We start from the raw sequence: 27345 nt of genomic DNA, 5'->3' as shown, positions 1-27345 counted from the left end.
GACCGTACTCATGTTTACCGCTTTTAACAACCATGGACCTGCGAACCGTTTCGTAGAGGACCGTTTTGCCCGAGTTTCCGCGTTTTTCGCACTCATCACAGATCACCGATGTTCAAGTTTTGCCAAGTGTGACGTCACCCGACGGGTGATTCCCGAATTGTAGATTACACGGACTCTTCGCTCGCAAAGTCGTGTTCGGTGTTGTGTTTTTTCCGTCGAAATGAGTACGTTGACTCACTATCGAGAATTCGGGGATTTATTTGTCGCGATTTATTTTTCTGTCTGCCGAGAGTGAATGGAACTCGTTGAAATCATTCAGCGCGACACGCGCGTTTCTTTGCGCGTGTGCGCGTGTGCGCGTTAGAACAGGGTGAGGTCTGTTTTTTTTGCATTCATTAGCCGTAGCCGTGATAACTTTTAGATGGCACACACTTATATCTTTCAGGCGCGACGATTTGTCACTGGGTTATCCATCCAACGACGTCTTTTACACGTTCGTGTTGCTTCGGTGATAGCCTTTCTTTTTTCTCATTTATGACATTGTTGTTATCGACAGTGTGACACTCTTGAAAACACATTATCGAGAAATTATGGTCGTAGATAAAATTTGTATCGTGCGTCCACCGTCTCGCCATCTTTTACGCGTGTCTTACGAAAATATTTGCCGGGTCAACGCGAGTCAACGCCCAAAGCTCCAAGCTTTGCTATAACTTTCTACGACACCCTGGCGCATCGAACGAGAATCGTAAATACGTGTATATGAAATCTTTTAGCGGGAACATTTTTCTGAATCTCCAAGTAATCTCAGTGCGAAATCGCAACGCGACTGTGACGATTGTGCAAACAGTTCGAGTGCGTGTCATTTCAGTACTCGAATTGTATCAAACGTTTCTCTCGACACGAATGTGCCGAGTCATCACATCCTGCGCCATTTTGCCTATTTCGCGGCAACACGAAAAATGTTCCTTGCTGGTTATTCGGCAAGATGAAACGGTCAGGTGATATTAATTTATTACGCGTCGCACTCAGGACTTCGGTTGATTCTGAGAAGTCGTTTAGCACCACGTGTCGTTAGCTAATGCGATCGTTAACGCATTCGGGCAACGCCCGAAATAAACATACAAATTGGCCCGAGTAAAAAATTCGATTTTACATTAATATCGCAGATTCCTTCGAATAGGAAAACCTTGAGGTAAACGAACGGTAGCTACGCTAGCTGCGTTACTCCATTTCGACGTTGTCGAGTTTTCGGCCGAGAGAAGTACGTACGCGTTGTGGACCGCGAATTCCGCGAATGTTCGTTACGGTGTATTTGCCGGTGTATTTGCACCGCACTTGCACTTTCCATATCGGCGGTCAAAGTTTCGACCATATTGCCGTAACATCTAATTACCGGAATTGCGCGATGCTTTTCACGCTAATAAAGAAATGGAAAGTCCCTCATATAGTGACCGTCATTCTTTTCGCGAGCATTGCCCAAGATAATGCGGCCGCCTTCGCGAATTTCGTTTCGAAATGCGAAGAAACCCCGAGAAAGCAGTTCGACAACACGTCGACACGTTCAGGTGGAAGGTCTAGCGCGATTACGTGTAACCGCGGGTAATCACCGTGCGATTTTTTTCGCAATCCCACCATCGCGATTCGATTCTGCCGCGCGTCGCTTCTGCCATTTTTGGTTTCATTTCTTCCACGTCAATCACGCGACGTACAAGTCGCGTGCGAATAAATCTGCATTCGGGCAATCAGCGCGACTCGTGATTCCGAAGAAAGATAAAATGTGATTTATACGCTGCGGCATAGTGGCGCAATTATCATAGTAAGATTAATATCTCGAGGCTCTTATCAGAAGGAATAGAATCGTATTTCAGAAAATCGTGCGTAATACGGTGACTTTTTGTGACTCTGATTTTCCTCAAAGTTCAAGGTGCAATATTTATAAACACAGCGTAATGATGCACTATAAATATGCGAAATGTATGTGTGGCGAAAAGAGGAAATAAAATAAGCAAAGCTCACTCAGAGAATAAAGAATTTATTGCACGCGCGACTTTTCAAAATGAGTCTCAGCCGATCGATTCGAATCTGTCTGACGGTGCGACAAATCGTCATTTATCGACAAAGTCAAATCATTCGAGATTCACTCTTGATTCGTAAAAATAGATTTGCAAATTTACATTATGATATTTTTCCAGTCAGTTTTTCCGTTTTTTTTTTTCTTTTTTTTTTGAGCGCGAAACTGTAAAGAAAGTGATGCGTAGTGCATTATTAAAATTTGCCATTTGAATGATCTTCCCCGAGAAAGACTCCACATTATAATCCGAGCCGTGCTCATTGGCCATGGTGTTTTATGCCCCGCGAAACGGTTGATTATCGGTCGCAATTAAACGTACGATTGTGAAATATTCCTTTTCCGGAGGATGATTATTCAGTTAATGAGAGCAACCGATATAATCATGCATAGTTCAGTAATTACGATCGAGCCGCGCGCGAGACGAGACAATGATCCGTATTATTATTCGAAAGGGTCGAAGCGAGAGACAACGAGCTCTGCGCAATTTCGGCAATTGGGAGGACTCGATTTCTCGTAGGGACTTTAATGTCACCTATCCTGGAGTAATCATCCTCTCGAGTTTTGTTTCTTCCTAATTCGCGACCGTGGAATTTGCCGATACACTGCCACAAGACGGAGTCTCGTAAGCCGCGTGACCATAACATTAAAATGTAACAGATCGCAACATTGTGAAATACGTTAATATTGATATGCCGAAAAATAGTGCACATTGACGCAAATAATGATATAAGCTATTCTCATAAAAAAGACTTGTTAAAAGCGAAAAGATATAATTAAAATAGATCTCGAGTGCTGACGTAAAGCGATATCTGTAATTAAGTATATTGATAAAAAGATAGACAACGTAGAGGCAGAAGAAAAAGAAATATAGTGTATATGAATAATAAATATGTGCAAGATATTCATTGTCGCTGACGGAAACGAATCATTAGTGCGCCCGTCGCTTGGGGTAATGTATAATTAGATCGCAGCTGTGGATAATCAGCATACAAGAGGATATAGTAGAAGTAAGAAAGAAGTAAGAAATAGATTACGAAGCAGGTAGCAGGAAAACTCGAAGAGTCGGTGGGACTCGCAACGAGTGGTTCGCGCGAGACGAGAGTGATTTCTCGGGAACGAGCGGAAGTCCAAGGGCAATACGTAATAACGATGATTGCGGCACAGTATGCGGTTTGATCGAAATCGGGCAAGGATGTTCGGTAGAAAGGAGTAATGACAATTTACGGACGACAGGTTGCATTTCCTCGACATGCGGTCTCCTGGCGAAAGTTCGTCGCGGCGCGATGGGCCGGGCCATCGAGCTAGTTAAGAGTTCCGAGTTAGGAGCGCGCGGAACTCCTGGGTCGCGAGACTTGGCGAAACGGAGCGAAGCGGCCGAGTCGGCCGGCGCCCTCGATGCCAATATCACATGATATCGCGACACCACTTCGCAACTGGTTTCACTTCTCTTCCGATAATGTCCCGCGAGGTCGTGAAAGCTCCCGTCTAGTTTGCGTTGGCGAACGTAATCGCAAAAACGGAAATGAGTGTCACACGTGCCCTCGTGGATCTTCATTTCCGTCGGCGGATCGAGTAGAAAGGCAGAATTATCTAACTTCTTTTTAGTTATCGCAGTTGAAGCGATTGGCATCGTATACGAGGTCATTGCCATTACTCGCCGTAGAAGGAAAGGTTGAGTATAGATGCGAACGCGAAGAGGCGCAGGAGGAGATAGAGAAGGGGTGAAAGACAGGGGGAGAGAGAGAGAGAGAGAGAGAGAGAGAGAGAGAGAGAGAGAGAGAGAGAGAGAGAGAGAGAGAAAGAGAGAAGGAATGAGGAAGAAGAACGGCTTGAAAGGAGGTTGGAGAAAGATGCAAGGCGTAAGAAAGGCGTTAGTTTGACCGGAGCGATTAATAAGATTAAGAAAGATAGCGATTAATCACGACTGACTTGGAAGCCGCAGACGTATTAAGGCCGCGCGTTTGCTCCATGCGAAACGGAAGGTCGCTCGCGAAACGTTGAACTCTCGATATTACAGTCTATCACCTGTTAACCTTCGGTAAACGCTCGGCGAACGCTAGACAAAGGTTGGAGCCTTAACCCGTGGAAAGTTTGCCGATAGATTAGAAATTCGTACGTCACGGGCGTTCCTCGAACGTTCAGTGAACTTTATGCCTTTACACTTGGAAACTCGCTTGGGGGACTTACTTTCTAAAAAAAGGATGCAAGCGCTCGCGGACCGTCTTGCCTCCTTCGTGCTTGATCGAATACCGATAACGTTTTTAATGGCGACGTCATTAATGAATATTGAGTACCAACTGCTATCTCGTCCAATTAATTTTAACATGTATACATATCAACACATTAAGTAAGTAAGAAGTAAGTGTTGCCTTTAGCAACAATCACGAGTTGTCTCATTGATCGAGTGGTATTCGATGGAAGGAAGTCTCAACGCAAATTATCATCATTTATGATCGTTGATCGCGATACGAATGAAATGTGAGAGTATAAACATACGATAACAATAATAAATAATAATCTCTATTTTATTGAGAGCCACGATTGCTGCAGAATAAATCCCGATCGATACCTGGCAAATTTATATACATATTATTGATTGCGAGCCGCAACAGCAGTGCAGTTGGTATCGCCTTGCGTGTCGCCTCGCGTGTCGAAATTATTCCTAAAAATATACCAACCGAAATTCAATCTTACGTCTAGCTTATGGAATTTATGCTTATACGGATGCTCTTGCTGGATCAACAGTATATTGAGAGACTCAGGCGAACAATGAGTGGCTTCCTGCAATGCTACATTAAGCAACAAGAGATAGCAAAGATACCACAAGTCCCGTACGCGATTCTTGCGAATACAACGAAGAGCCTCGGCTATGATTGCGCTAGCGTGTATCATTTACTCGTAAATGAGCCTGTATACATGTGCATGTGTGCGTGCAAAATGCGTACACGTATTCAGGAGAAAGAAGGAGAAAGACAGCGGGTTTATGTGAGTACGCCGAAACGCTCCAGCGCAATCGCATTAATAGCGAAGGCCATTAACTATCTCTAGAGACCTTGAAACGATTTACGCAACTCTACCTTAATTCAACGAGTCCCTTAGTCTCTCATAATGTAAAACAGCAATCACTCTTGTGATTGCTACTCTCGGTAAACAACGTGATAATTCCGACACTGACTCGCGGAAAATTCCCCGTGTTATGACCGACGAGGAACGATAACATTTTTTTAGTTCATTCCGATATATACTACGCGCTATTTTAATCGTACTAAATGATCTTTTAGATTGGGATGACGCAATAATCTGGTTTTTTGCTAAACGATCAGAACGAAACGTTACTATAGAGTGGCCCTCTTTTAAAACTTACTTCGAGACAGCTTGTCGTTGTCACAAGTTAGCTTGTTTGGTTTTTCTCGATATTTCGCGAACATGTGTAAAACAAATTTTATTGATTCATTAGCCAGTATGACATACGATAATGTCTCAACAATAAATGAATAAATTCGACGTAATTAACAAATAGCGAATTCGGTGCGAGTTCATACGAGGGTTTTTTCGGTACCACGCATTCGAGAGAGAGAGAGAGAGAGAGAGAGAGAGAGAGAGAGAGAGAGAGAGAGAGAGAGTTGTGTGCCTTCTGCCTTAGTTCAAGTTTATACGACGAATGAAAATTGCCTTAATGTAGCGCAGAATTCATATTCGAACGAATAAAACGCACTGAATCAGAGCAACTTACATTGCACTGATCTTTTTGACAGTGGATGTGGTCGCAGTAAAAAAAAGTCAAGCGGTAAATTAGAAAATATGACGCTAGAAAGAGAAAGTATGTTATTATAAATTAATTATTAGAAAGTAACAGCAGTAGCAAGGGGGGAAGATGTGGAAAATATAATTTTATTAAAAGAAAAAATTCAAAATTACATCGATATCGTGAGTGAATATTCAGATAGAGAGAAGTATCACATATGATATATCACATATGTGATAAGTATTTTTATAATGTTGTTTCCTCTTATTTAACCTACTTCTATTAACTTGCATGTGTCTCTTTGTATTCGACATTAGACAAATGTACTTTCTCTCAGTGACGCACTAACTTAATGCTGCACCAAGATTAGTCATATCTGTCTAGTATTACACGGAGACGGTTCTGCTCCTGCACATCATGTAGAGGCAGCACTGGAACAGAATCAGCAGCATGTATGCCGAATTCGCTAAAAGTCAGCCGTAACTAAGGAGTTAATGTCAAGTTGTATTAGTTAAGTTTATCAGTCTTTCAATGTCAAGTTTATCGTTCGACTATGCATTTTGAGAAACCGCCGTTCGCGGAGGATTTGCCGCTGCAACCTCTTATTTATGACGACAGCTAAACATGCGTCATTATATTTACTATAAGATTCACTCCTCGAAAAGGAATTCAAGACGAAAGTGCTAATGAATTCTCGCAAATTGCGTCACGTGCGATTTCAGACGAGTCCGTTTGCTTCTCCGCGTACTTTTCTCTTTAAGCGTTTAGTGCATACAATTTTTTCCTTTTTCTCTTTCCTTACGCTCGACGTGCTCGAAGCAAGCGGCAACTGAAAGGCAAACATTCGCGAAGTCGGGTTGGCGTTTGACCGAATATTTGTGGAAAGAAAAAATCGACTTGAAACTTGTCGAATAATTTATAACATCTACGAGGGAGAAAGTGCACGCACACGCCCATTTGATATTAAAAGATAGTGTGATTAGTAGCTAGAAGATATTTTTTCTTATCTCGCCATATATTCTCATATCCATATACGAAGATATATCTTTGCATCCTTATGCGTCGCGATGAAAAATAGAGGAGCTCGAATAATAATTTGGAAGTCAAAGTGTCGAATCTACAATAATTCATGAACGTGTGAGTATGTGTTGGGCGTTTATGCGCGGTCTTTTTACTATAAATAGATATTTTAACATTTACATGGAATTTTGCAACTATGTGTTTATTCAATATGAACAGCAACAAGGAGAATCCATAAAAAAATGTTACTTTTCCTTTCTCTCTTCTAAAAGAATCTCAACTAAGTAATGAATAAAAGAACAAATGAGAACGACAAAGTGTGGCTAGTTCTCAATGAACATGACAGTAGGACGTCCATACATATACTGAAGGATATCGGACTTTCTTCTTCGGATTATTCCTACACAAATCGGAGCTACATTTTATCTTGTTTTACCTTGTTTATTCTTTTATCTTGAATCTTAGTATTTGCGACTGGAATGTTGCCAGACAAGACGAATACGCCTTATTCCCATCCTTTTTCCATTTATTGCTGACTAACTCGTTCTTCCTAACCCACCGGTGCTTCCCAAACTGGGTGCGCAAAAAGATAATAATGAGCACATCGCGATTATTTTCGTATCTCTACACCCGGTCGTCCTCGATCTTTTGCGTTTTTATAACGTCTCAGATTATGTATTAACGATCTTGTGTCATACAAAAAGGTGAGGACGCTCGCTTATTTATTACGTCTCATAATAAATTTCGCTCTCGTGAAACACATCGGTCTCGGTCCACGGAGACCACGAGACGATATCCATGATACGCGATTGTACGATGAATAACTTATCGAAGTTGAATGACTCGCGATACAGCAAAATGTGGAAATGGCATCACATAGAATAATCTATATTTTAATGCTTTTGCAAGATTATATACAGAAACACAGAGCTAGAAAAAGACTTGACTTGTTATTTTTCTTTTGCAACATCGACGTAATTACATCAATCTCGATCTGCTCGTGTGTAATTACTAAAGTAACATATTGCGTACACATACGTGCGGCGATAATTTTTTCCAGTAACACGTTGCGGACAATTTATGGAAAAGGTGGTTTAAAACGTTAGAGTTACAGAATATTTAATACACAATAAATGCAAAATATAGACGCTACGTGCGTCAGTGGTATAATCGATTGATCAGTTGTTTCGACGGATATCATTTAATGCAACGCTGCATTTATATCTCGTGACGGGTCAACTAGCACGATTACACGATTGCAGAGATCGTAGAGATTGTAGAGCGGTATATTTTGTTGCAGAATCCATTTTGCTTTACGATATGAATATAATAGCACAGCATCATTCGGAGAAATAACGATACGTAACGTAAACGTAAACGTGACGCGTCAGTTGGATCTTAAACGTCTCGCCACTCTATAATTAAGTCTTGAGGCAGTTTTTCTGCCTATTCGTAGAACCGGGACGTTCGTAATAATATCTACTTTGCTCAGCACATATGTTAATTAACAATGTACTTATTTGCACGCGTTATTCCCACGGGGCTGCTCGTCGTTTTCGACGGGCTTATGATGTGGTCGGTGTCGATCTTTTCTTTTGCAGTGGTAAGTCCCCGGGCAACGTAATTCCTCTTTCACGCGACGATCAGTTGTTCGGTGTGACAGCTGAATATGCGCCATTTTCTTATCGGATATATCGACACAACAAAGTCACCTGTCGCGTGCAACTACAAAGATTATACTTCAGATTATAACGCGAGTTAGCAAGTTTATCGATATCGCCGCAAAATCCTGACTGAAATGTATGCTCATATAAAACACTCGAGGCGAAGTTTAAAAAACACGAAGTATGTGTCCACGGTCGGAAACGATTTCTCTCTCTCTCTCTCTCTCTCTCTCTCTCTCTGCCTCTCGCACTCCTCTAACGATTTTTCAGCAGGAGAGAGGGGGAAGATGCAGGCGGGAGGGATGAAGGTGACGTTTAACATTGGATTGGATTATTTTGCCCGTGAGAAAGTGAATGCGACCGGGCGGTAAGATGGGCGCGATTTGGCGATTTTCTCGCGACCGACGAGAATGACTTCATATATTGATCGATACTTCGCCGCGTCGCTACAAAAAGATTTTTCGCATAAATGCTCACTTTGCATTTACGTAACGCATGCCAATAACAAAAGTCGGCTGCGTATATTGCGGCATGGCGCCGCGCGCGATGCGCCGGTCTGCTCTTCATCGCGCACATACCGCCGCGATTGACCCGATTGCGAGCGGCCGGTTTCTTTTTCCGTCCCCTCCTTCCCTTTTTGATCTCAATTTGGTTTCGCGTTTCAGGCAAAAGCCAAGGATGAAGGACCAGCGGCGGGACCACGAGTGAAAGTGAAGCCGGAGCAACGCGTCTTACCTGGACCAGGTGTGAAAGTGCAGTGCGTAATACGAACTCGGGGAACGTAGTGAGGCACAGCACCTGTCGAAACCGCGTTATTGGCATTACAACGACAACGACTACGACGACGACGGCGGGTAGGATGATGGTAATGAGGCAATAAGCCGATGATAACGAAGACAATAATGACGGTGCAGACGCGCGCTCGTTACGAAGACATTGCCCGGCGCGATGATGCCAGATGATAACGATGATCCTTTATAGACGCACACATATCTTGGACCGACGCATTCTTGACCGGCAATCGGAGCGTGGAGCAATTAATTAGGCGCCTCCCAAGCCGATTATCTAATCCGCTTTTATTCGAGTGAGCTTGTTGACGTTTTCGTTGGTTAATCGCGCATCGACCGCTTGAGGACTATCGACAGCCAGCTTACTCTCTCTCTCTCTCTCTCTCTCTCGCTCTATAGGATTATTATAAAGAAGTTCTTCGCAAAGCACGCGCGTTAGTCGTCGGCAGAAAACGTCAAGTTTGACTTCGTTGCACGCAATAAGCACGTAAAAAAGGAAGAAAAAGGAACGGCAGAGACGAAGGCTGGACCGAGCAAAAAGTAACTGCGATTTATTCGAATTGAATCGAAAAACTATACATCTGTCTCGATTGCGGTGTAAGCCGAGTCAATACGACAGTGTCGTTGCCCGTCAAGCCGACACGAGTTCGAGATAGTATCATTCTCCTTCACGACGTGAATCGCAACCGACATCGAAGATGAAGTTCATCACGTCCTTGTTCGGGACTGGCTCCCCGAAGGCGATGGGCCGGCAGTACATGAAGGTCGGCAGAAACGCCCTTTTCGGCGTACAGACTGATCAGGCCGAGGACATTTGCACCGAGAAGGTACCGAAGCCTCTTTCCTTGCTGATCTCCAGGAAAGGAAAGCTCAGACACGGTGAGTTCAATGCGGTTGATTTAACGCTAAGCAAAGCTGCTTCGATATGCGTGATACCGAAAACGGAGTTTTACACGTGAAAAACAAAATAGCGCAAATAGGACAAGGGAAAGCCTCGTACCGACCTCTTTTTTCTTTTCTTTTTTTTTTTTTTATTTTGCGGTCGTCTGAATCATTCGAGACGAATTCATTACGACGTCAATTAACCGTCAGTTATTGGCAAGGTAATCCGTTTATTTCGCTATAAATTCGCTCACACCGTCGCAGTTTTTAACCGCGACTGAGATAACTCATTGTTAAGCGCTCGCAGAGACTCGCACCGGCAATCAGACCGGAACAAGATTGTAGCACGAGTAGCGAATCGTTATTGTTCGCTCGACATCTTCCTTAATTGATCATTACTCGAGCAGACCTGCAACTGCTCGATTTATCGTCCATCGATCTGAGGTACCGGTGCGATATTCCGTTAAATAACGCATCGGTCAAATACGCGAAATCATCATTGGCCACCGAATGATCGAGAATGACGGCGAAAAGGTTCATCTGCATGAAGAACGTCGCGAAGAGAGAGGCTCGTTGAGATTCTTGAGTCGGTAGCACGTTGAATATATTTGGACTTATTCATGCTGATTAAGTCATTGATACTTCACTTTTCTCCGATGATATGCGCGATAATTCATCAACCATTTAGAATGCATTTTACGCCGACAGCCACGTACTGCAGTGTTTGGTTTCACTGACAAGTTGATTTATTCACGAAACAAATCCCTAACTCGTGTGTTACAACTGTAGAAGGCTAATAATTAAAGTTATATCACGAGTAAATAATTTGTTATTGGTGAAATCGATCGTGCGTCAAGGACATTTGGTCACGGAGCAGGCGTAGCGATTAAATACCAGATGTGAAGATATGCAAGTTAAATGTTTTGCAAATTAAATATTTTGAAATTACTGCATTTTGCGTCCCGCGCCGGCGCGGCGGCTTTGTTCTTGGGTTAGTTAACTTCCGCGAGTTTTTAGTCGTTCATGTTGAATATCAAGGACACAACGGAAGAAAAAGTATCGATTCTAGATTTCTGTTCGGAATTCAGTCGAGCAAAATGAACAGTGAAACACACGATTCGTGAGTGCGTTATCTAATCGCCAATAGACGATTAGATCCGACGAACGTCTTTTTTCTCCTTTGCCGTGCAGCGATCGCGAAATAACGCCAAGCACCTTGCGCACTAGTGACTGTCGTTTGCCGTCATTAAATATATCAAAGCGAGAGTTACTATATCGAATCATTACTCTCTCACGTTCAAAGAGCGTGCATAAGTAGCGTGCATAACGCGCAAGGTCGACTAGTCGCGACGTTTGTTGTGTGTCGGTCGAAATATCTTCTCGTTATCTTGGCAAGCAGTGAAATAAATCCAATTAGCTATTATTGCTAATTAATTGTCCGTCATGTGTCACACACGACGTGTCGTGCGCTTCGCGTCGGGTCATCGCCTGACGCTTAAATCGTATAAACATCTTCTCTTTTTTTGTTTCACACCTTGGAAATGCGACTGACGCGTCGCATTTCCTGCGTGTTAATTAATTTGTCGGTTGTGTTTGAGATTATTATGAACCGTGACGACTTGCGTAACGAGAGCCTTTATAGTCGAGACTCTGAGAGACTTTTCACACTGATAAAACCTCAGGCGAATGAGAGAGAAAATTCTGTTTGAGTGGCGTTAAAGAGAGAACGACCGTTTCGTCCATCGTAAAATCACTCGGAATCTCGCTTTGAGAGCGACAGTTTATGCGCCTTTTTGAGATAAGCCCTCCTCCCCTCCTTCCACCTCTAGCGGATTTTCACCAAGCAAATATCTTTAAATTTGCACTAAAAGGCTTCTGGTTGAAGGGAAACGCGTAAAGTACGAGGCATCCTGTATGACCACTTAGACCCACTTCGACTACGTGACCAGATTAAGAGCTGAATACATTCGCTAGACATTTCGAAACGACACGGCGACACACACGCGATCTCTCTGGTTAGGTTTATTCTTACCGCTTGTTTTATCTACAAAAATATTTATTTTTCTCTTTTTTTATAAAAAGTTCATGGGCAGGTCGTCAGATTTTTTAGTAACTTTACGTTTTTTTTTTCTCTCATAAAAAATGTGATTAATCGTTTCTTTTTTCTTAATTAATTCTCAACTTGGTTTCAATTATATTTGTTTAGATTAAACGTACGGTAGTATATCACCTTTTAATTAACACTTTCAACACCCGTTTTTATTTTTGCTATTTTTGTTATCATATTTATTTTTAACACTACTTGCATCATCCTCGAGGCAAATAAGATGAGAAATACAGATAATGCGTTTATTTGCATATCGCGAATATTTTTTTTTTCCTTATTTTATGCCTCGTGGTCAGAAATGGCTGCGTGGCGTGAAATAAAAGCAGCCATGGCAGGCGGTAATAATAACAGAGGAACTGCTCTGTTAGAAGCATCATTCCAATGCAATTACAGTTTTTGATCGAAGCGTGTCTATACTGTGTGCTGCTAATTGAATCCTCGCCTTCCGGCGAGCGCAGTGATTACATGGTTGCAAATTAACGTAATCGTTGCTTAATCAAAACCGGCTGCTGAGCGTTAGAATGGGTGAAGTTCGCCACTTTGAATACATTGCAGTTTTACACGCATTGTTTCCGGAAGAGCATTCAGAGTCACATTTCAGACACTACGTAAGATCTTTCCATTATTATCCATACCAGGATAATGTTGGCGCGTCTGTTCTAAAGCGGAAAATCAACATCGATGCACGTTGTGCGTGTGAATTAACGTCGCGTAACGGTAATTGCATTGTACATTTCACATGGTAACAGCAGCGCGGAATTAACTCGAGTCAGCAAGCGCCGCATGATCAGTGATGTGATATAATTAGCGAATTATCCGCTTTCAATTGATGATTATGAGATGCAATCTGTGGCGATAAAGACACACGCGTTTGATGAAATGCTGAGACGCTTGGCCGCGTCGATGAGATCGCGAAATAGATTTCTGCTCACGTGCAAAATTCTGTCGCTGTCGCTAAAATTTGCCAAAACGACAGCCGTCAATTTCGACAATTGACGGCTTCATTACGACGTTACCGCGAGAGAATTCCACGATGGGAGAGAGCCGACGACGAAGAAGCGGCAATCGATGCATCCTTACAATGCTAAATAGCGCGCATAACATGTAACCGAGGAGGCCGAAGTGCAGTGGGTTAGTGGAACGTGAGTGATAAAAGACAGGTTGCGCTCGCCTGAGTCGTAACATATCATATTGCATCGATCGGTGGTGCTTCTCGCTATCCCCAACCCAATTACTGCAACAGTAGGGGCCGATATCCCGTTGGAAAATCTTCAGTCGATGATCGAATCTTCCAGGTCAGCCTGTGTGGCCTCTGCCTGAGGAGAATATCTTCGTGCGTGAGTCGGAGTTTGGCGAAGTAGGGAAAATCGTCGAATGACGATACGCAGATCTCCTCGCAGCAGAGAACAAGTTTACCGTGAGATCATGCCGGACGCCGCACGTATTATATTATTCAGCGTTAAAGTCTCCGACTTCAACGGAGCTAACGCTCTGTTAGGCATTGAGATCTCCGACGCGCGAACACGTAAAGTAGGCTTACTTATCGTCGAGGTGTTTGCGTGATTTATTTCTCATAAATTCCCACCAACCTTTTCCTTTTGTTTCTCTGCTTTGAAAGTCGCACGGGTATCCTTTCGCCTAATGTCTCGACTTTCGTCGGCGAGAAGGAAAGGGGAATTTCGTGCACACACGCGAACGAGTTGCTTTTACGTGTTGCTTTATCTTTCGAGCGACGTTCGGTACGTCCGGGATCCGGCGATCCTTCACTCCGCGCGATACCGTTATGTACCGCGAGAAAATACGTCCGTCTCTGTCCGTCTTGTTTTCGCCGTGCCGAGCCTTAACGGCAAACGCGTAGCACGATTTTCACTCGCGCTTTGCATCACGCGAAATAGTCACTTCTCTGACGTAACTCGAAACCTCGCCGCGTTCTCAAAATCTTTCGTTCAAGCGTTCCCGTTACGAGCGGCTCTCCAAGATGCTTCCAAAGATGCAAGTTCTCTAAGCCTCTGCCGGTGTTAAAAGAGAAGGTCAATATTAATATTACTTAACGTCGATATACAGTATCGCGCGCTCCTTATTACCTGGGTTCTACCTGAACAAGGCGATAACGAAACTCTCTTGACTTGTTACAAATTGCACAATCACTGTGTGTGTGTGTGTGTGTGTGTGTGTGTGTGTGTGTGTACACGCAAGTGCAAGACACTCGGGTCAATAAGAACAGGTGATTTCAACAAAAAGAGAAGTAAATAAAAAGCAGAAAATAATACAAACCGCCGGCTGTTAAAGGTTGATTAAATTGACGTGGTCTTGCGCCTTGCGCAACGCTCACGTGCGCGTCGATCAACAATGTTGCGTGTTATACGAGGTGATCGAAAAGTCGCGAGGTGGCTCGGATACATTCGTGATACTTGTGTGTTTGTGCATGCTACCAAATCTGATGACAGCCTTACAGCATAATTCCGAGCACCCAGTAGAGATCGAGGATAGGAGGCGAATAAGTCCCCCCCCCGGGACGGAAAAGCATGATAAATCATTCAATTGCAGCGCCAAGAGCGTCGAGGCAAATCATTTATCTATTATCGTGGTAGTAGTACCGTAGTACTTATTGGGCGCATTGACATTACTATGCCACATTCACAGATCCGCGCGACTCGGCTCAGCGGCTATCGACTTTCTAATCGACGCTCGTCCCGGCAATATTGCCGGGGCCATGTCCTGTCATTATCCAGCGCGTTATGATATACAGCGGGGATATGCAGCGACTGTGCAGCCGAGGATCAGCATTATCGTGTCATGTGCGCGCGAGTCGTGGTCGCCGTGTCGCCGCGTAGGTTTGAAGAAGCGTGGTGTCATCGTTTTCCATTTCTTTCTTTTATGGGTCAGTCACGCATACAATGACACAAAGAACGTACACACGAATCACCTGTATCATCGCATTTATCGACCTCTCTTCCGCTCTGACACCTAAACGTGTGTGTCAGAAACTGGAATAACCAGTACCGTTCGACAGTTGCCAAATAAAAGCATCGCCCGTCAGGCCACGTGCCACGGGGCTTTAAATAAAATAACCGACGAAAACATGCCGTTGCGTTGGAATCAATGTTGTTTTCTGCATTTATAAGTTATTAAAATTGCGAACGAAGCGAATGTTACACGGAAGGAAATAGTTATTGAGCGAGTCTGAAAGACAATCATCGATATGATTATAAGGTGATTGTATTACGGTGTGAGATAATACTTTCTATAATATATAATAATCAAAAGAGAAGTCACCGGTATTATGAAGTTCGCCTATCTTGCGGCGAAAGATATCGAACGTGCCTCTCCGATCCGTTTTTCGATAACATTTCTACTCTAATTATACATTGAAATTATTACGTTGGTACGTTATCTGTACCGGCACGAATGGCATATCTGGAATGAATGGCGAGAGAACGGCGTACCTCGAACCTCAAGTTTGTGATGTAAATTACGATGGATCAATTATCGGAGGAAATAACGCTACTTACCTACCGGTATCGTGGATATTATTAACACATTTACGTCAATCTTCCCGACGAAAATACCATAGCGTAACCGCGAGGAGGTCGCGGCTTATATTACATCACTGTCGCGTGTGTATTGCAGTACTATCTGAAAAGCAGGCAGCAAGCGACACTGTCCCGTTCTCCGTGTCATGACATTTTTATGCATGAGAGGAGATTGTAACTTGAACGTAAATTAACATGACGCGTCGCGGAATCGTTCAATGCCAGTCGCCACATTTTGTCACACAGTTCGTTTTATGGAAGCTGAATCCTTTAATGCCATCACTCACGGTCGCTCACGGACACGGAAATGAGATCAAAAGAATAAGCGGCTTTTTTTTTATCGGAAATTATGCGTGATTGCGAAATTCATTTCAAATTGAGTGTTAACGAGAGAAACGAGTCAATTTTGCTTTACGCCACAGTCTTATACTCCAGCTTTATATTTCTGTTTATATGTTTTACGTGATGAACTACAAAACGTCAGTGATTTAGTTTCTAGTAAATAATACTAGTTCTGTAAATACTCGAGTTTTATAAACAATTAATTAAATCAAAGTATATAAATATTTAAGAATTCTGAATGGGTTAATAGATTATTCAGGAAATTTTCACGAACGAGTTCTTTTACCAGTGCAATGTATCGGGTGAGCGCAAGAGCTTTGGATTTCGTGACGGAAAGAGATACAAGTAATTTTACTAAAAATTTTGTATCTAAAAAAATTTGTATGTATTTATCCAATAAATATTGAGCAATTAGGATCATGGAAAACAAAAGTTCTTAACGTTGATAGAGTCATCACCCTCGACGAAGTCCGTGGTGATGGTCAGTTTCTCCCATCGGCAGCAATGTTCTCCACGTGTGTGTGTATATGTGTGAGCCACTTGTAAACGGATATTCTTTATCGGTGTCTTTTCCTGTACGACATGATGACCTCGCGCGACCAATGTAACAATTCTAACGAAATGGTCATTGGGTCGCCTAACATTTTTATGGTCGCGGTTATTTCAAAAGAATTTTCACCTGCCGTGGGTAGAGAGATTCCAAGGGCTTTTAAACGGTGTTTAGAACGACGAACATTCTTGTACCTAAATTCATATACATAAATTGGCACATTTTTACAAACTTTACATAGCTTCTATAGTGTCGCGATTGTATACGTACGTATAAACTGTGTTGCTATTGAGAAATTATTATTATTATTATTTCTTTATGAAGCGACAGTTGCTAACAAAATGAAATTAGATACACGTGACTGCGGTAGTCTCAATCTACTACTACTACATTTGCCAATGACTGATGTTAAACGATTTTTAGCACCAGACACCCGGTAAATACAGCCCGGTAAATATAGCGCTACGTATCGTCATAAAACTAAAGCTGAAAGATGAATTGACTTCCGAAATGAATCGTAAAACATACACGCCGATGTTTCGTTTGAGCGTTACTTGTACTTCCTCAGCAAAGTGTTGCAGCAATTAGGAATTTAATATGCCAACAGGAATTAGACGTAATCCTGCTGTTTCGGCATTCTGTTTGTCCTTGGCATTATCCCGTTTTCAGATGTCAGTGGACTTTCCGTCCGAAGTCTCCATTTCTCCGATCTGTCGACTGTTTAATAATTTTAAATCGTAAATTTTGACGTAATATCGTACAGATTATTTATATTAAAGCCGGATTTTTTGTGTAGGAAGATCGAAGGCCGCAGAAAGGGAAAGGTGTATCTGTTTTCGTCGCCTGCGGTCGAAATCCTACGACTAAATTTTTTTCTAGAGTATAGACCTCGCCGAGAGCAATTGACTATAATTTCGAGTTCTGCAATACAGGACGATCAGTTTTCTTTTATAAAATATCAATTAGCTTCGCGGTGAGGAATTTAGCTTTCGATTTTTTTCGCAAAATGTTGATTACTTTCGTTCATCTTGCAAAAAATTAATTATTAAATGTGACAAATGTATATTAACGCGACTCCGATAAGACACAAAGTTAATGACTCAAAAAGCAGCACGTTTTGCAGAAAACAAAGCCAATCTCGGATTCAAACGTTCAGGATGTAAATTCGGCCAAGTAAACACAGAATTTAGGAAGGATGAAATTTACTTATGACAAAGATTTTAAAAGGTTTGGTAAAATAAATTAGTACTCATTTTTGCGTTAATCCGCAAAATAGTTTGAGGTGAACCATTGGAAATTAATTCGGCACATTCCCAAGTTACGTTGCCGCGAGGTACAAGGAATTCCTGAGCGAGCAAATAATATTTTGATTCGCACGGTTACCATTTCTTCGAGCATACGACGATGTCTTTGAATACGACAGCATCCCAACGGAATTCGATCGTTACGGCGTCGATTCGTCCAATGTCTCAGCCTTCAATTTCAAGAGACCAGCGAGTCACTTCCCGAAGGGAAACTGAAAATTTTGCGACTCATCGCCGCGCACTGCACTTTCGATTCGTGGGTTGTCGCGAGACCGCGGTTAACGATCGTTGTCATCTCGTTGTCGATGGTAAATACAAGACAGTCACGTTGCCAAGAAACTGAAATGGTGTACGAGCAACGACGCTTTTTCGTGAAATTTTCGTAAGGAAAAGAAAGGTCGAATTCCCCACACGGTCGAACGAGTCGCAAGGAAAATAAAGCAATTTGACAATTCGAAAGGTTCCACGTGGCACGATAATAGGCGCTTATGAATATGCCAGACGCCGATAGTTGAACGCGATAGTTGATGCGGATGACTTGCATCACGTGAAAAGCGACGTCGAGAGCTAAGAAATCCGATTGCCCGATTAAAAAAGAAAAAGAAAGAAGGAAAGAAAGGAATCGGAAACTGCGACTTAGAACCAGTTCTATTTTCGTGCAACTTTGCACGATTGCACGAGTCGAAGGCACAGCTCGTGTTAAAATCATAATCGAACAATACCGTTTCCTCGCCGGAGTCTGCGGTGACGTTTCCTTCGGGCTGGATCGCCGCGGATTAACGTTCTCCGCTAACGAGGAGAAATATCGTGTTCTCTTGCTTATCCTCCTTTTGATACATCAGCATTCTTTAGCACCTAGTTCGTGAATCACTCTGACCTCTCAGACACCATCGATCCGACCTTCCGTTCCCTCGGCTGCTGCCGCTAGAAAGACCATAGTGCGAGAGATAAGCCGGGCTAGACCTTCGACACACGTCGGAAGAAAGCTACGGCATATCCTCTCGACTCGTTGCGGAAAGTGGGCTACACGAGCATTTCGCGCTCGATCAAGGCGATCCCTTGATCCCTCGTCGGAATGCAGTCAGGGTTACAAAACCGCAGCTGTTCAAACACAAATACGCCGCATCGTCCCGCCATGGATGTTGCAAAACACACCGGGGCACACATTATTCATGAAGTATATAACTGGCTCATACGGCGGTTAACGGACCCAGCACCAGCACCGGGGTTGGTCACTTGGATTTTGAGATCACTTTCACCCACGGCCAGGGCCGGCCCCAACCGTCGAACGAGGGAAACGGTCGCGAATCACATGCCGCTTCGATCTCGACTTTTGGCCTGAACCAGGCCAAAAGTCGAGATCACGGGCGGAGGGAGAGAGCGGAAAATTATCTTCGAGATAACGCAGTTTGTACTCTATCGGATACTCGCATTGAATCAGTTACAGTTATCCCCTCCCGCTCTCTCTCCCTTTCGCGAAATAAAACTCTCTCTCTCCCACGCGAGTAAAACACATGGCACGTATATTGTGTTTAGAGGAAGGGTGCATATGCTGCAACCGATGCTGCAAAACAACGTTCAGAGTCGTGCTCACGATGCACGTGTGTGCGATAATCGCGAGATACTGCTTTTTAGGGGACGAAGGTGTAACGAAGCCGGCCCTGTTCACGGTCCATTGCCGACAGACACTGGGACAGCTCTCACGAGTGCCGAAACGCGTACTTTCCGAATCAGCACCATGAACAGCTGTACGTCCTCGTGAGCTGTTACGTACAACGTCATCGTTAAGCAATCCGAGTCATGAGATAACAGGTGGAAGAACCGCCCAAAATGAGTAGACGATTACGTCAGACGATATGCAGCATAATGCGCGACGTTATTAATAACAACACGATAAAGGCCGGCCGCACTAAGGAAGTCGTCTCATTCGACGTCTCCATTGCCGTATGACCGTGTCTCTTTTTCTTTTCTTTTTTGTTTTCTGCTTTTTACACTGTAACTCGTAAATCGTAAGTATTGCATTACTACACGGGAGATCTGAGAATCTAAAGATATCTCAAGAGTCTAAGGTGTTGAAAACATCGAAGAGTTATGAAGTGACGCATCTGAGGAAAATGACAGATTTACCTGTAATCATTTCTTGATGAATGAGAAATAAATCTTTTAAGCCAATTTACGATAAGACTCCGTTTTTTTTTTCTTAAGACAAATTGACGCATTGATGAAAAGGAATTACATATCAATAAAGGATAATTGGATTAACGTCATTTCTGAGATACGAAGTCGACGAATCGTAATATTAAAAATTAGTGTTGCGGATTATTTTACTAGGTAACCAAAAAATTTTGTGCGGTTTTGTATATTAAAAATTAAACAAAGGCAGAAATTTTCAGAAAAATATAATTAATATATAAATGAATGATTGATAATTGAACTCTTTGCTGTCAATATAATCGGGGATGGTCTTCCTGTGCCATTTCGAGCGATTCATTGCCGAGGGAAAATTTTTTAAACCACTCTTGTGCAGTCCGTTCTTTTTGCGCATCTTTTCCAAATGCTGCGCATATCTTACGGCATGCCTCTGCAACTTTTGACTCGAGTTTACATCCATAGAGCAAATATATTCGATTATAACTCGATTCCACAGATATTTTAAAAGGATGAATAATATAATTAGAAACCGAGAGACCATATCACGACAAAGTTCACTAATTAATCTGTGTCGTATGATACGCATAAACACGCACGTCCGACAAGTCTCAACAGGATTCAACAATTCAGGCGCATTAAATTCAAACAAAATCCGTACAAACTTTTTTAGTTATGTAATAATTTGCGCGAGAAGTAAAAAAGCAAGAGAAAAGCAAGAGAAGAATCTCGACTTTATGCGTGACGTATCGCGATTACGGTTAAATTAAAAGAATTCTTGGCAAGAAAATTCACAACAAATCAATTTAAATGAGATAACCTTTGTGACTTACGATGGTAAGAAAAAAGTGTTATGCCGCGCACACCTAGAACTTTGCCATCACGATCGCTTCCTTATCTCTGTAAAAAGTCGGTTAGCATGAAATTGTCAAGGAATAAAAACGAGATCGATTCTTAGAAAAAAAATATAATTATATTGATATTGATTTGCAATGCAAAATAAATAATTAGCATTTGTGATTACTGTGTTTCATGATATTCAAGTTTTTCTGCCGTGACGATCTATCGTCTTCGCGATAATGACGCAATATGAAAAAGAGCGGAAAGATTTAGCCAGAAGGATCTAAGATACCTTATTATATATCAAAGACATGTAATATCATTCGACGAAATAAAAACATCATGAGCTTGACGTGAGCATGATGTACTTTCAGCGTGTAGATATTAGACTTCCACTAAACAGATTTATTATAGACAGATAGATTGTCAATTCTAGTTTCGTATTGCAAAAAAAGAACTGAACGATACTTCCAAGGTGCCAGTTTTAGCTGCGCGCTCGCTTGAACTTTACTCGTTGCTTAAACTCGTCTAATAAAGTGTCTACCTGGCTACGCGATATATATATATATATATATATATATGTATATATATATCCTGCATGTAAATCGTGGTAAAGATTTTGCAAACACTTTATGCCGACTTACGAATCGCGTGACTGTGAATCGATCTATGACAGATACGATCGAGCCCGAATGTCGCAAGGAATCTAAATTCGGTGCGTTAGTTGACTCAATGATAAAACGGAGATTTCGCAAAAAGAATTACACGTTTCGTGGCATTCTCGCGTGAAGGAAAGCGAAGGTCGGGGCTGCGATCGTTCAAAGTGTCATTAGGGAAAAATGTGAAAGGTTTTATATAGCCGAGATTGCGTCTCTCTGCCGCAGAATGTGGTTTATGTTTTTGTCACCCTTTGGAGCGGAACATATTCGTCTTTCCTGTTTGCCTGCGATCTTTACTCCCATCCAGTAGGGTAGTCGCGATGGATATCTTTCAGTGCTGAAACAACATTCTTGTGGGGAAATTCCTCAAAAACACATCGGGCTATTAAACTTACGAAATTTATTCGCAAATTCCATGTGACTTTTTATCCCAATCATGTTTATTTCCAATTTTGCTTTTACGATGACTCATTCCCCGATTTGTCACAGATCATTTTACACGCAATATTTATCGGCAAGTGTTAAAAAATACGGAATAATTTATATCTTAAGGTATTTCAGCGCTGCGTAATTTATATTCTTGATTTCTTGAATCATGTATATCTTCATCTTCAGCATCTCCGTTATTAAAAAAGCATTCAATTTCATACAGTGTCGACGAATTATCAATATACTCCTTTGATTATTTGTCAATTCATATTATTTTGTATTATTTTTCTTGAATAATGGAGATTATCTCTGATTTTTTATAAAATATAAAGTAACCAAATTAGATATTTAAATTTATAAAAATAAGAAAAAATACAAAAACATACAATTAAAAACGATGCTTAAATATATATATATATGTGTGTGCGTGCGTGCGTGCGTGCGTGCGTGCGTGCGTGCGTGCGTGCGTGCGTATATATATCCATTTATTTAATTGCTTCAAATTTATATGAAAGCACACATAAGATATATAGAAGGGGCAACATGTTAAGTTCATTTACATTTTGGACTTGCAAACCCTATCATTTTGTTGCAAGACATTAATTATAGAATCAGTTGGGTCCGTCTCGAAAGATGCTAATTAATCTAGTCCATTAAATATTCGTACCCGACATATCGAATTGTAATAAATCGCGAATCAAATTCACGAGTCGCATGAACTTCGCATATTCGCACATATTTTACTTTATTTTACGTGGACCGGCGGTGCATTAATTAATTTCAATTAATTGCGAAAAGTGATTATTCTTACTTGAGTACATTATCCGAGAATCTCTACGAGTCGCGGAATAATGGAAATTCAGGATTGAAAGCAATTTCTTCGTTTGATCTCTCTGTAATTAACGGGTGATCTCTCGTGCAGGAAAACTTACGGCGCTCGATATAAGCGTGCAATATTTCTGAGAATTAATAATTAAAAAATACACAAAGATTCGCATACATAATATGTGTTTTCTGTAAACTTTGTTTGAGTTTACGTTTATTGTTCTGTTTGTTGCGAATAAAAAAACGACACGAAACAGGTGTCGTCGTTCCATTGACTTTTCGTTGATCAATATTTGCCGTTGATATTTGAAGAAAGTTATGGCAGCAAAATTTCTACCGAATTTACACTTAAAGACATCCGTCCGGAGAGATCCGGCAATATCGGAAAAGAGAAAAAGTGACTGTTGCGGAAAAAATAGTAACTTGTGTGCTGTTAGCGAATTATTTATCGTCGAGAAATTCACGACATAGTTCTATGTCTATGTTATTTCCGCTTTGAATCGTATCGCGATATTTTACATATCATTTCGGATTCGGGACTCTGAACTGACTTGTATCCTTTCCTCGTGTTCCCGGATTTGATCAAGAAATTGTCAAGTTATAAAATGACATCATTCGACGATATATATTCAACGACGTCGATTTAGATCGTGTCGTTTAGATCCTTCTGTTGAATGAATAAAAATTTTAAACACCGCTACAAGCAGCAAATTATGCGAATCATCCCTTTGAGAGGCAAAAACTTATATCCCGGAATGTTGTCCCGCTAGATAAACGAAACGAAAGAAATGAGAGAAGTCGCCTGTCTGCAAGCGAGCCGGCGCGACGGGATCGTGAAAGGAATCGCTACCGTAAGAGAGCGCGAATATCGAGGAACAATACCGCCGGTGCCGGCGATGTCGCCCCGTTGTGCTTTCCATGCTGCAAGACAAACGTCCGAGTGCCGTATGATTTTCGCGTCACGCGTGAAAGGCAAGGGAAGAAATCGTTTCTAAATGTGCTCAAGAATTACGGGGAGAGTTCGATGTCAAGTGTGTGCACGTAAAATGTACGCCGCACGCAATGACACTCCATTTCTTTTTTTCTCGTTGCGGCGTTAGCGAAGCTTGCGTTGCGAAAGTTGCTATGCCGAAGCAGACCCGCCGCGGCTTTCTTATTCTTATTGTAGAGAATTGTATGAAATGCGTCCAGGTATCTGTCCACCGCGTGCAACGCTCGGTGGATTTTTCTAAGCGACGTAGGAAAGTTGCACTGGAAGAACGGCAGGGTCCGCGTGGGCGTGGGACGAAGAACGAAAGTCTGGAGATGGTCAGCTAAGCGATAAGTTTTGGGTTTCGTTTCGCTTTTCGTATCACGGAGGGTCCGTATCGTTTTTTTCCATCGGCTCCGTCCGATCATTTGCATTCTTCATCGAGGCGTAGCCTCGAATTTCGTCAATTTCTCCAACGTATTCTCCAACGTGTTTCCAGATACACGCGCAGTTGTATAACAATCCACCGCGTTAAACGGGTAGAACGATTTACATAACGATGTATCTAAATCGCCAATCTCATAATACGTACATCCGGATCAATCGGGCAGCAATATTTCTGCTTTATGATGCAACTTTGTCTCGACGCCGGAGACATTATTGCCAGAATTAAATTAATTTCACTTCACGGCGAGACTAAATGTCAGCAGCGATTTATCCGTGGGCGGGGGGGGAGGGGGGGGTAGAGGGGTCGGAACGCAACGCAACGTTAAATAAACGTTTCGTTTTTGCTTGCCACCTTACGTCCTGTATTTACGCGCGATTGGAAAATGACGGTACGCGATTACACCATAACATCGTCTGATAATACACTCGGACACTCGTTCGCGCGGCGAATTCCTCGCGTGACTATTCGAGCATTTACACTTGACCGTCAACTATTTCTCGGTATCGAGGCATCTCAGTAATGCAAAGCGAAAATTGGAACGAACTTTCACACCGAAATAATTAATACTGCTTACGCCTCGCCGCGAAGAGAGAGAGAGAGAGAGAGAGAGAGAGAGAGAGAGAGAGAGAGAGAGAGAGAGGAAAGGAGAAGAAGAAAAAGAAGAAAGGAGAGACAGAGGAAAGACCCGCCGCAACGCTTTCGATGAGAAAACTGACTGAACGTGTTTGTGAACATGCACAGATGATAGACCGGTATGTAGGCTATATTGCGGCTACTGGTTTGCGTTTACTCATTATGCTCTAGTAGCATCAAGTGTACACCACTTGCCGAGTCTCGTTTCGAGACGCGAGTCCTTATCCGGTATAACTCGCTTCCTTACATACAAGTGCGCCGAGAGAGAGAGAGAGAGAGAGAGAGAGAGAGAGAGAGAGAGAGAGAGAGAGAGAGGGAGGGAGGGAGAGAGAGAGATTACAAGGTGAATCTCGCGCCGTACCGCAATAATGACGTCGCGTGTAATCAGGCAATTAAGGCCTCGTCGTTTTACGTGGAACCAAAGAGTCAAAGGACGGCGATATCCCGGAATCCCTCGGCGCATTAGGAACATAGGAAGCTTTCCCGTTACCATCGGGTAGGGTATCGGTATTTCCCGCACGGTAAACTTTCTATCGTCGACGGCGCGACGGTTTCTCGTGCGGACGCGACGAGTGCAGCGCGAGCAGCCGTTGCAAAATCACGATTGCACTTCGTCGGTAGGAGAATTTTCGCTCTTACGGAGCGCGTTGCGCCGTTAGGTGTGCGCAATATTGAGAGAAATTGTGCGCGTACGTACGTACGTACGCGCCGCGTACGGATGCTGCCGCTGCCGCGGCCTCCGAAATCGCCTCGGCGCGCGATTACCACATCCGCGATGTAACGAACGGCTTGCAAGGTAGGATGTAGGAACGCGGACGTGTATCTCCGCGGCCGATTAAAACACGCGTCCACGTCCGAGTTCAGCGGCGATTTCTCGGGCGCGCCGCACGTTGCGTCGTATCTCCCGGACATTTTGGACATATGGCGCCGCGAGCAGATTTCTCCGGTTCGCTCGATTTGCAAGAGCAAGAGGGCGCGCGAGGAAACTCCATTTCTCAGCGCGTTAATCGCGCCTCTTATAAAGGTGTCGGGAGACTTTAGCTGACATCGAGCGACATTGGTCGAACGATGTGTTAAACATCAAAAGATCGAGAGACCAGATATATATACTCAAGGCCCGCACGACGAAGATTGAATTTAACTTGGACACTTTAACGTGCTCTCGCTCTCCTCGTCGCAGGCGTGGACGAAGCATAACGACCGGGTACGCCGTTTAGCCACTGGCTACTGTTTCCATACGCCGCCATACGCGGGAAGCGATCACGTAGTTTCCATTATGATAGGTAGTTATATTTCGCGCGAGATGAATGGCCGGCACGGACGATGCACGCTTTGCAGCACGGAAACTACGTCTATGCATGCCAGATGCTGATATGAGATGATATGAGAGCAATCGCACCAAGAAGATATTTCGGAGGATCTGAAACGCCGGAGAGACTGATTGCGATGGCAGATATTTTGTCTGTTCTCGTCTCGAGTGTCTCTCCGCCGTATTTCATTTGCCGAGTTTCATTTCCCGTTTCCCGTTGCAGAATGCAAAATAAATACGATGAAAGTTTCGAAATATAACCGATTTTCATATTAAACGCTGATGTGGATTCTCTAGGATGAATCGCCGAATTTCTGAAATTTCGAGACAATTTTCGCTGCATCTCTGCGCACCGTGTTTGACCGTCCGACTTTTTATTTTTTCATCGTCCGGTCTTTCAGCTTCTCAGTTTTTCAGCCTGTCTGTCTCTCTCCCAGTTCTCCCAGTTTTTAATTGAAAGCAAAGGAAATGAAAGAAAAAGAAAAATTTAATTTATTCCATAATTTTTCCGGTTTCGATAGTTTTGCGATGCAGAAACTGCCGGAGAAACGTTTGTTATCGATGTCGTTTTCGACGCGCGGAAATAGCATGCGACTGCAATTGCATGCAGTACCGCCGAGATCTCCGCGGAGATTACGATGTAAGTTAACCGCAAGTTGTGCAACGAGCGTTCAACCGCTGTACAGCTCCTTATGTTCGGTAAGAGGGGAAACAATGAGCCGTTAAATATCGGTTTGTACAATTACCGGCGATTGGAGTGCGTTAAGTGATATCCAGAAGCTTTTAACGCGCGCTACCGCGCGATTAAAGGATCATCAAGTTGCATTCGCGTTGCATGATTTCACGTTGCCGAGAACCAGTACCGCAAATTAATCTCACTTAACGGGCTCGGCTCGTAGAGCGTTCTCTGCGATTATATTTATCGTCGGTACAACTGCGGCGATTCGCTGGACAATTCGCTTTTCGTCTGTCGCGTGATGAAAAAATGCGTCCTGCGAAAAAATCGTCGATTAGCTACGATCTAACGTTACGTTACAGAACAGCTCGCCTCTTCCCGAGAATCGAGAATGTGAGAAAA

At 42.8% G+C, this 27345-nt stretch overlaps 1 protein-coding gene across 3 annotated transcripts in view; it reads left to right on the top strand.

The window, feature by feature from the left end:
- The window catches only part of dsb (scavenger receptor class B member debris buster), a 37234-nt gene that overhangs the window by 1642 nt on the left and 8247 nt on the right, over nucleotides 1-27345 (top strand). For 2 of the 3 annotated variants that reach the window (XM_011148275.3, XM_025304844.1), the window contains one exon: nucleotides 9166-10167. In XM_011148275.3, coding sequence (XP_011146577.1) covers nucleotides 9987-10167 — 181 coding nt within the window. In that variant the 5' untranslated portion in view covers nucleotides 9166-9986. Of the gene's footprint in view, nucleotides 1-9165; nucleotides 10168-27345 lie in introns of those variants that run through there. The other variant, XM_019843317.2, reaches the window with a different exon arrangement.

This window comes from Harpegnathos saltator, unplaced genomic scaffold, assembly GCF_003227715.2.
Source record: "Harpegnathos saltator strain DR-91 unplaced genomic scaffold, Hsal_v8.6 scaffold650, whole genome shotgun sequence".
In the NCBI taxonomy this organism is placed as follows: Eukaryota; Metazoa; Arthropoda; class Insecta; order Hymenoptera; family Formicidae; genus Harpegnathos; species Harpegnathos saltator.
This window is presented reverse-complemented; position numbering and strand designations above follow the sequence as displayed.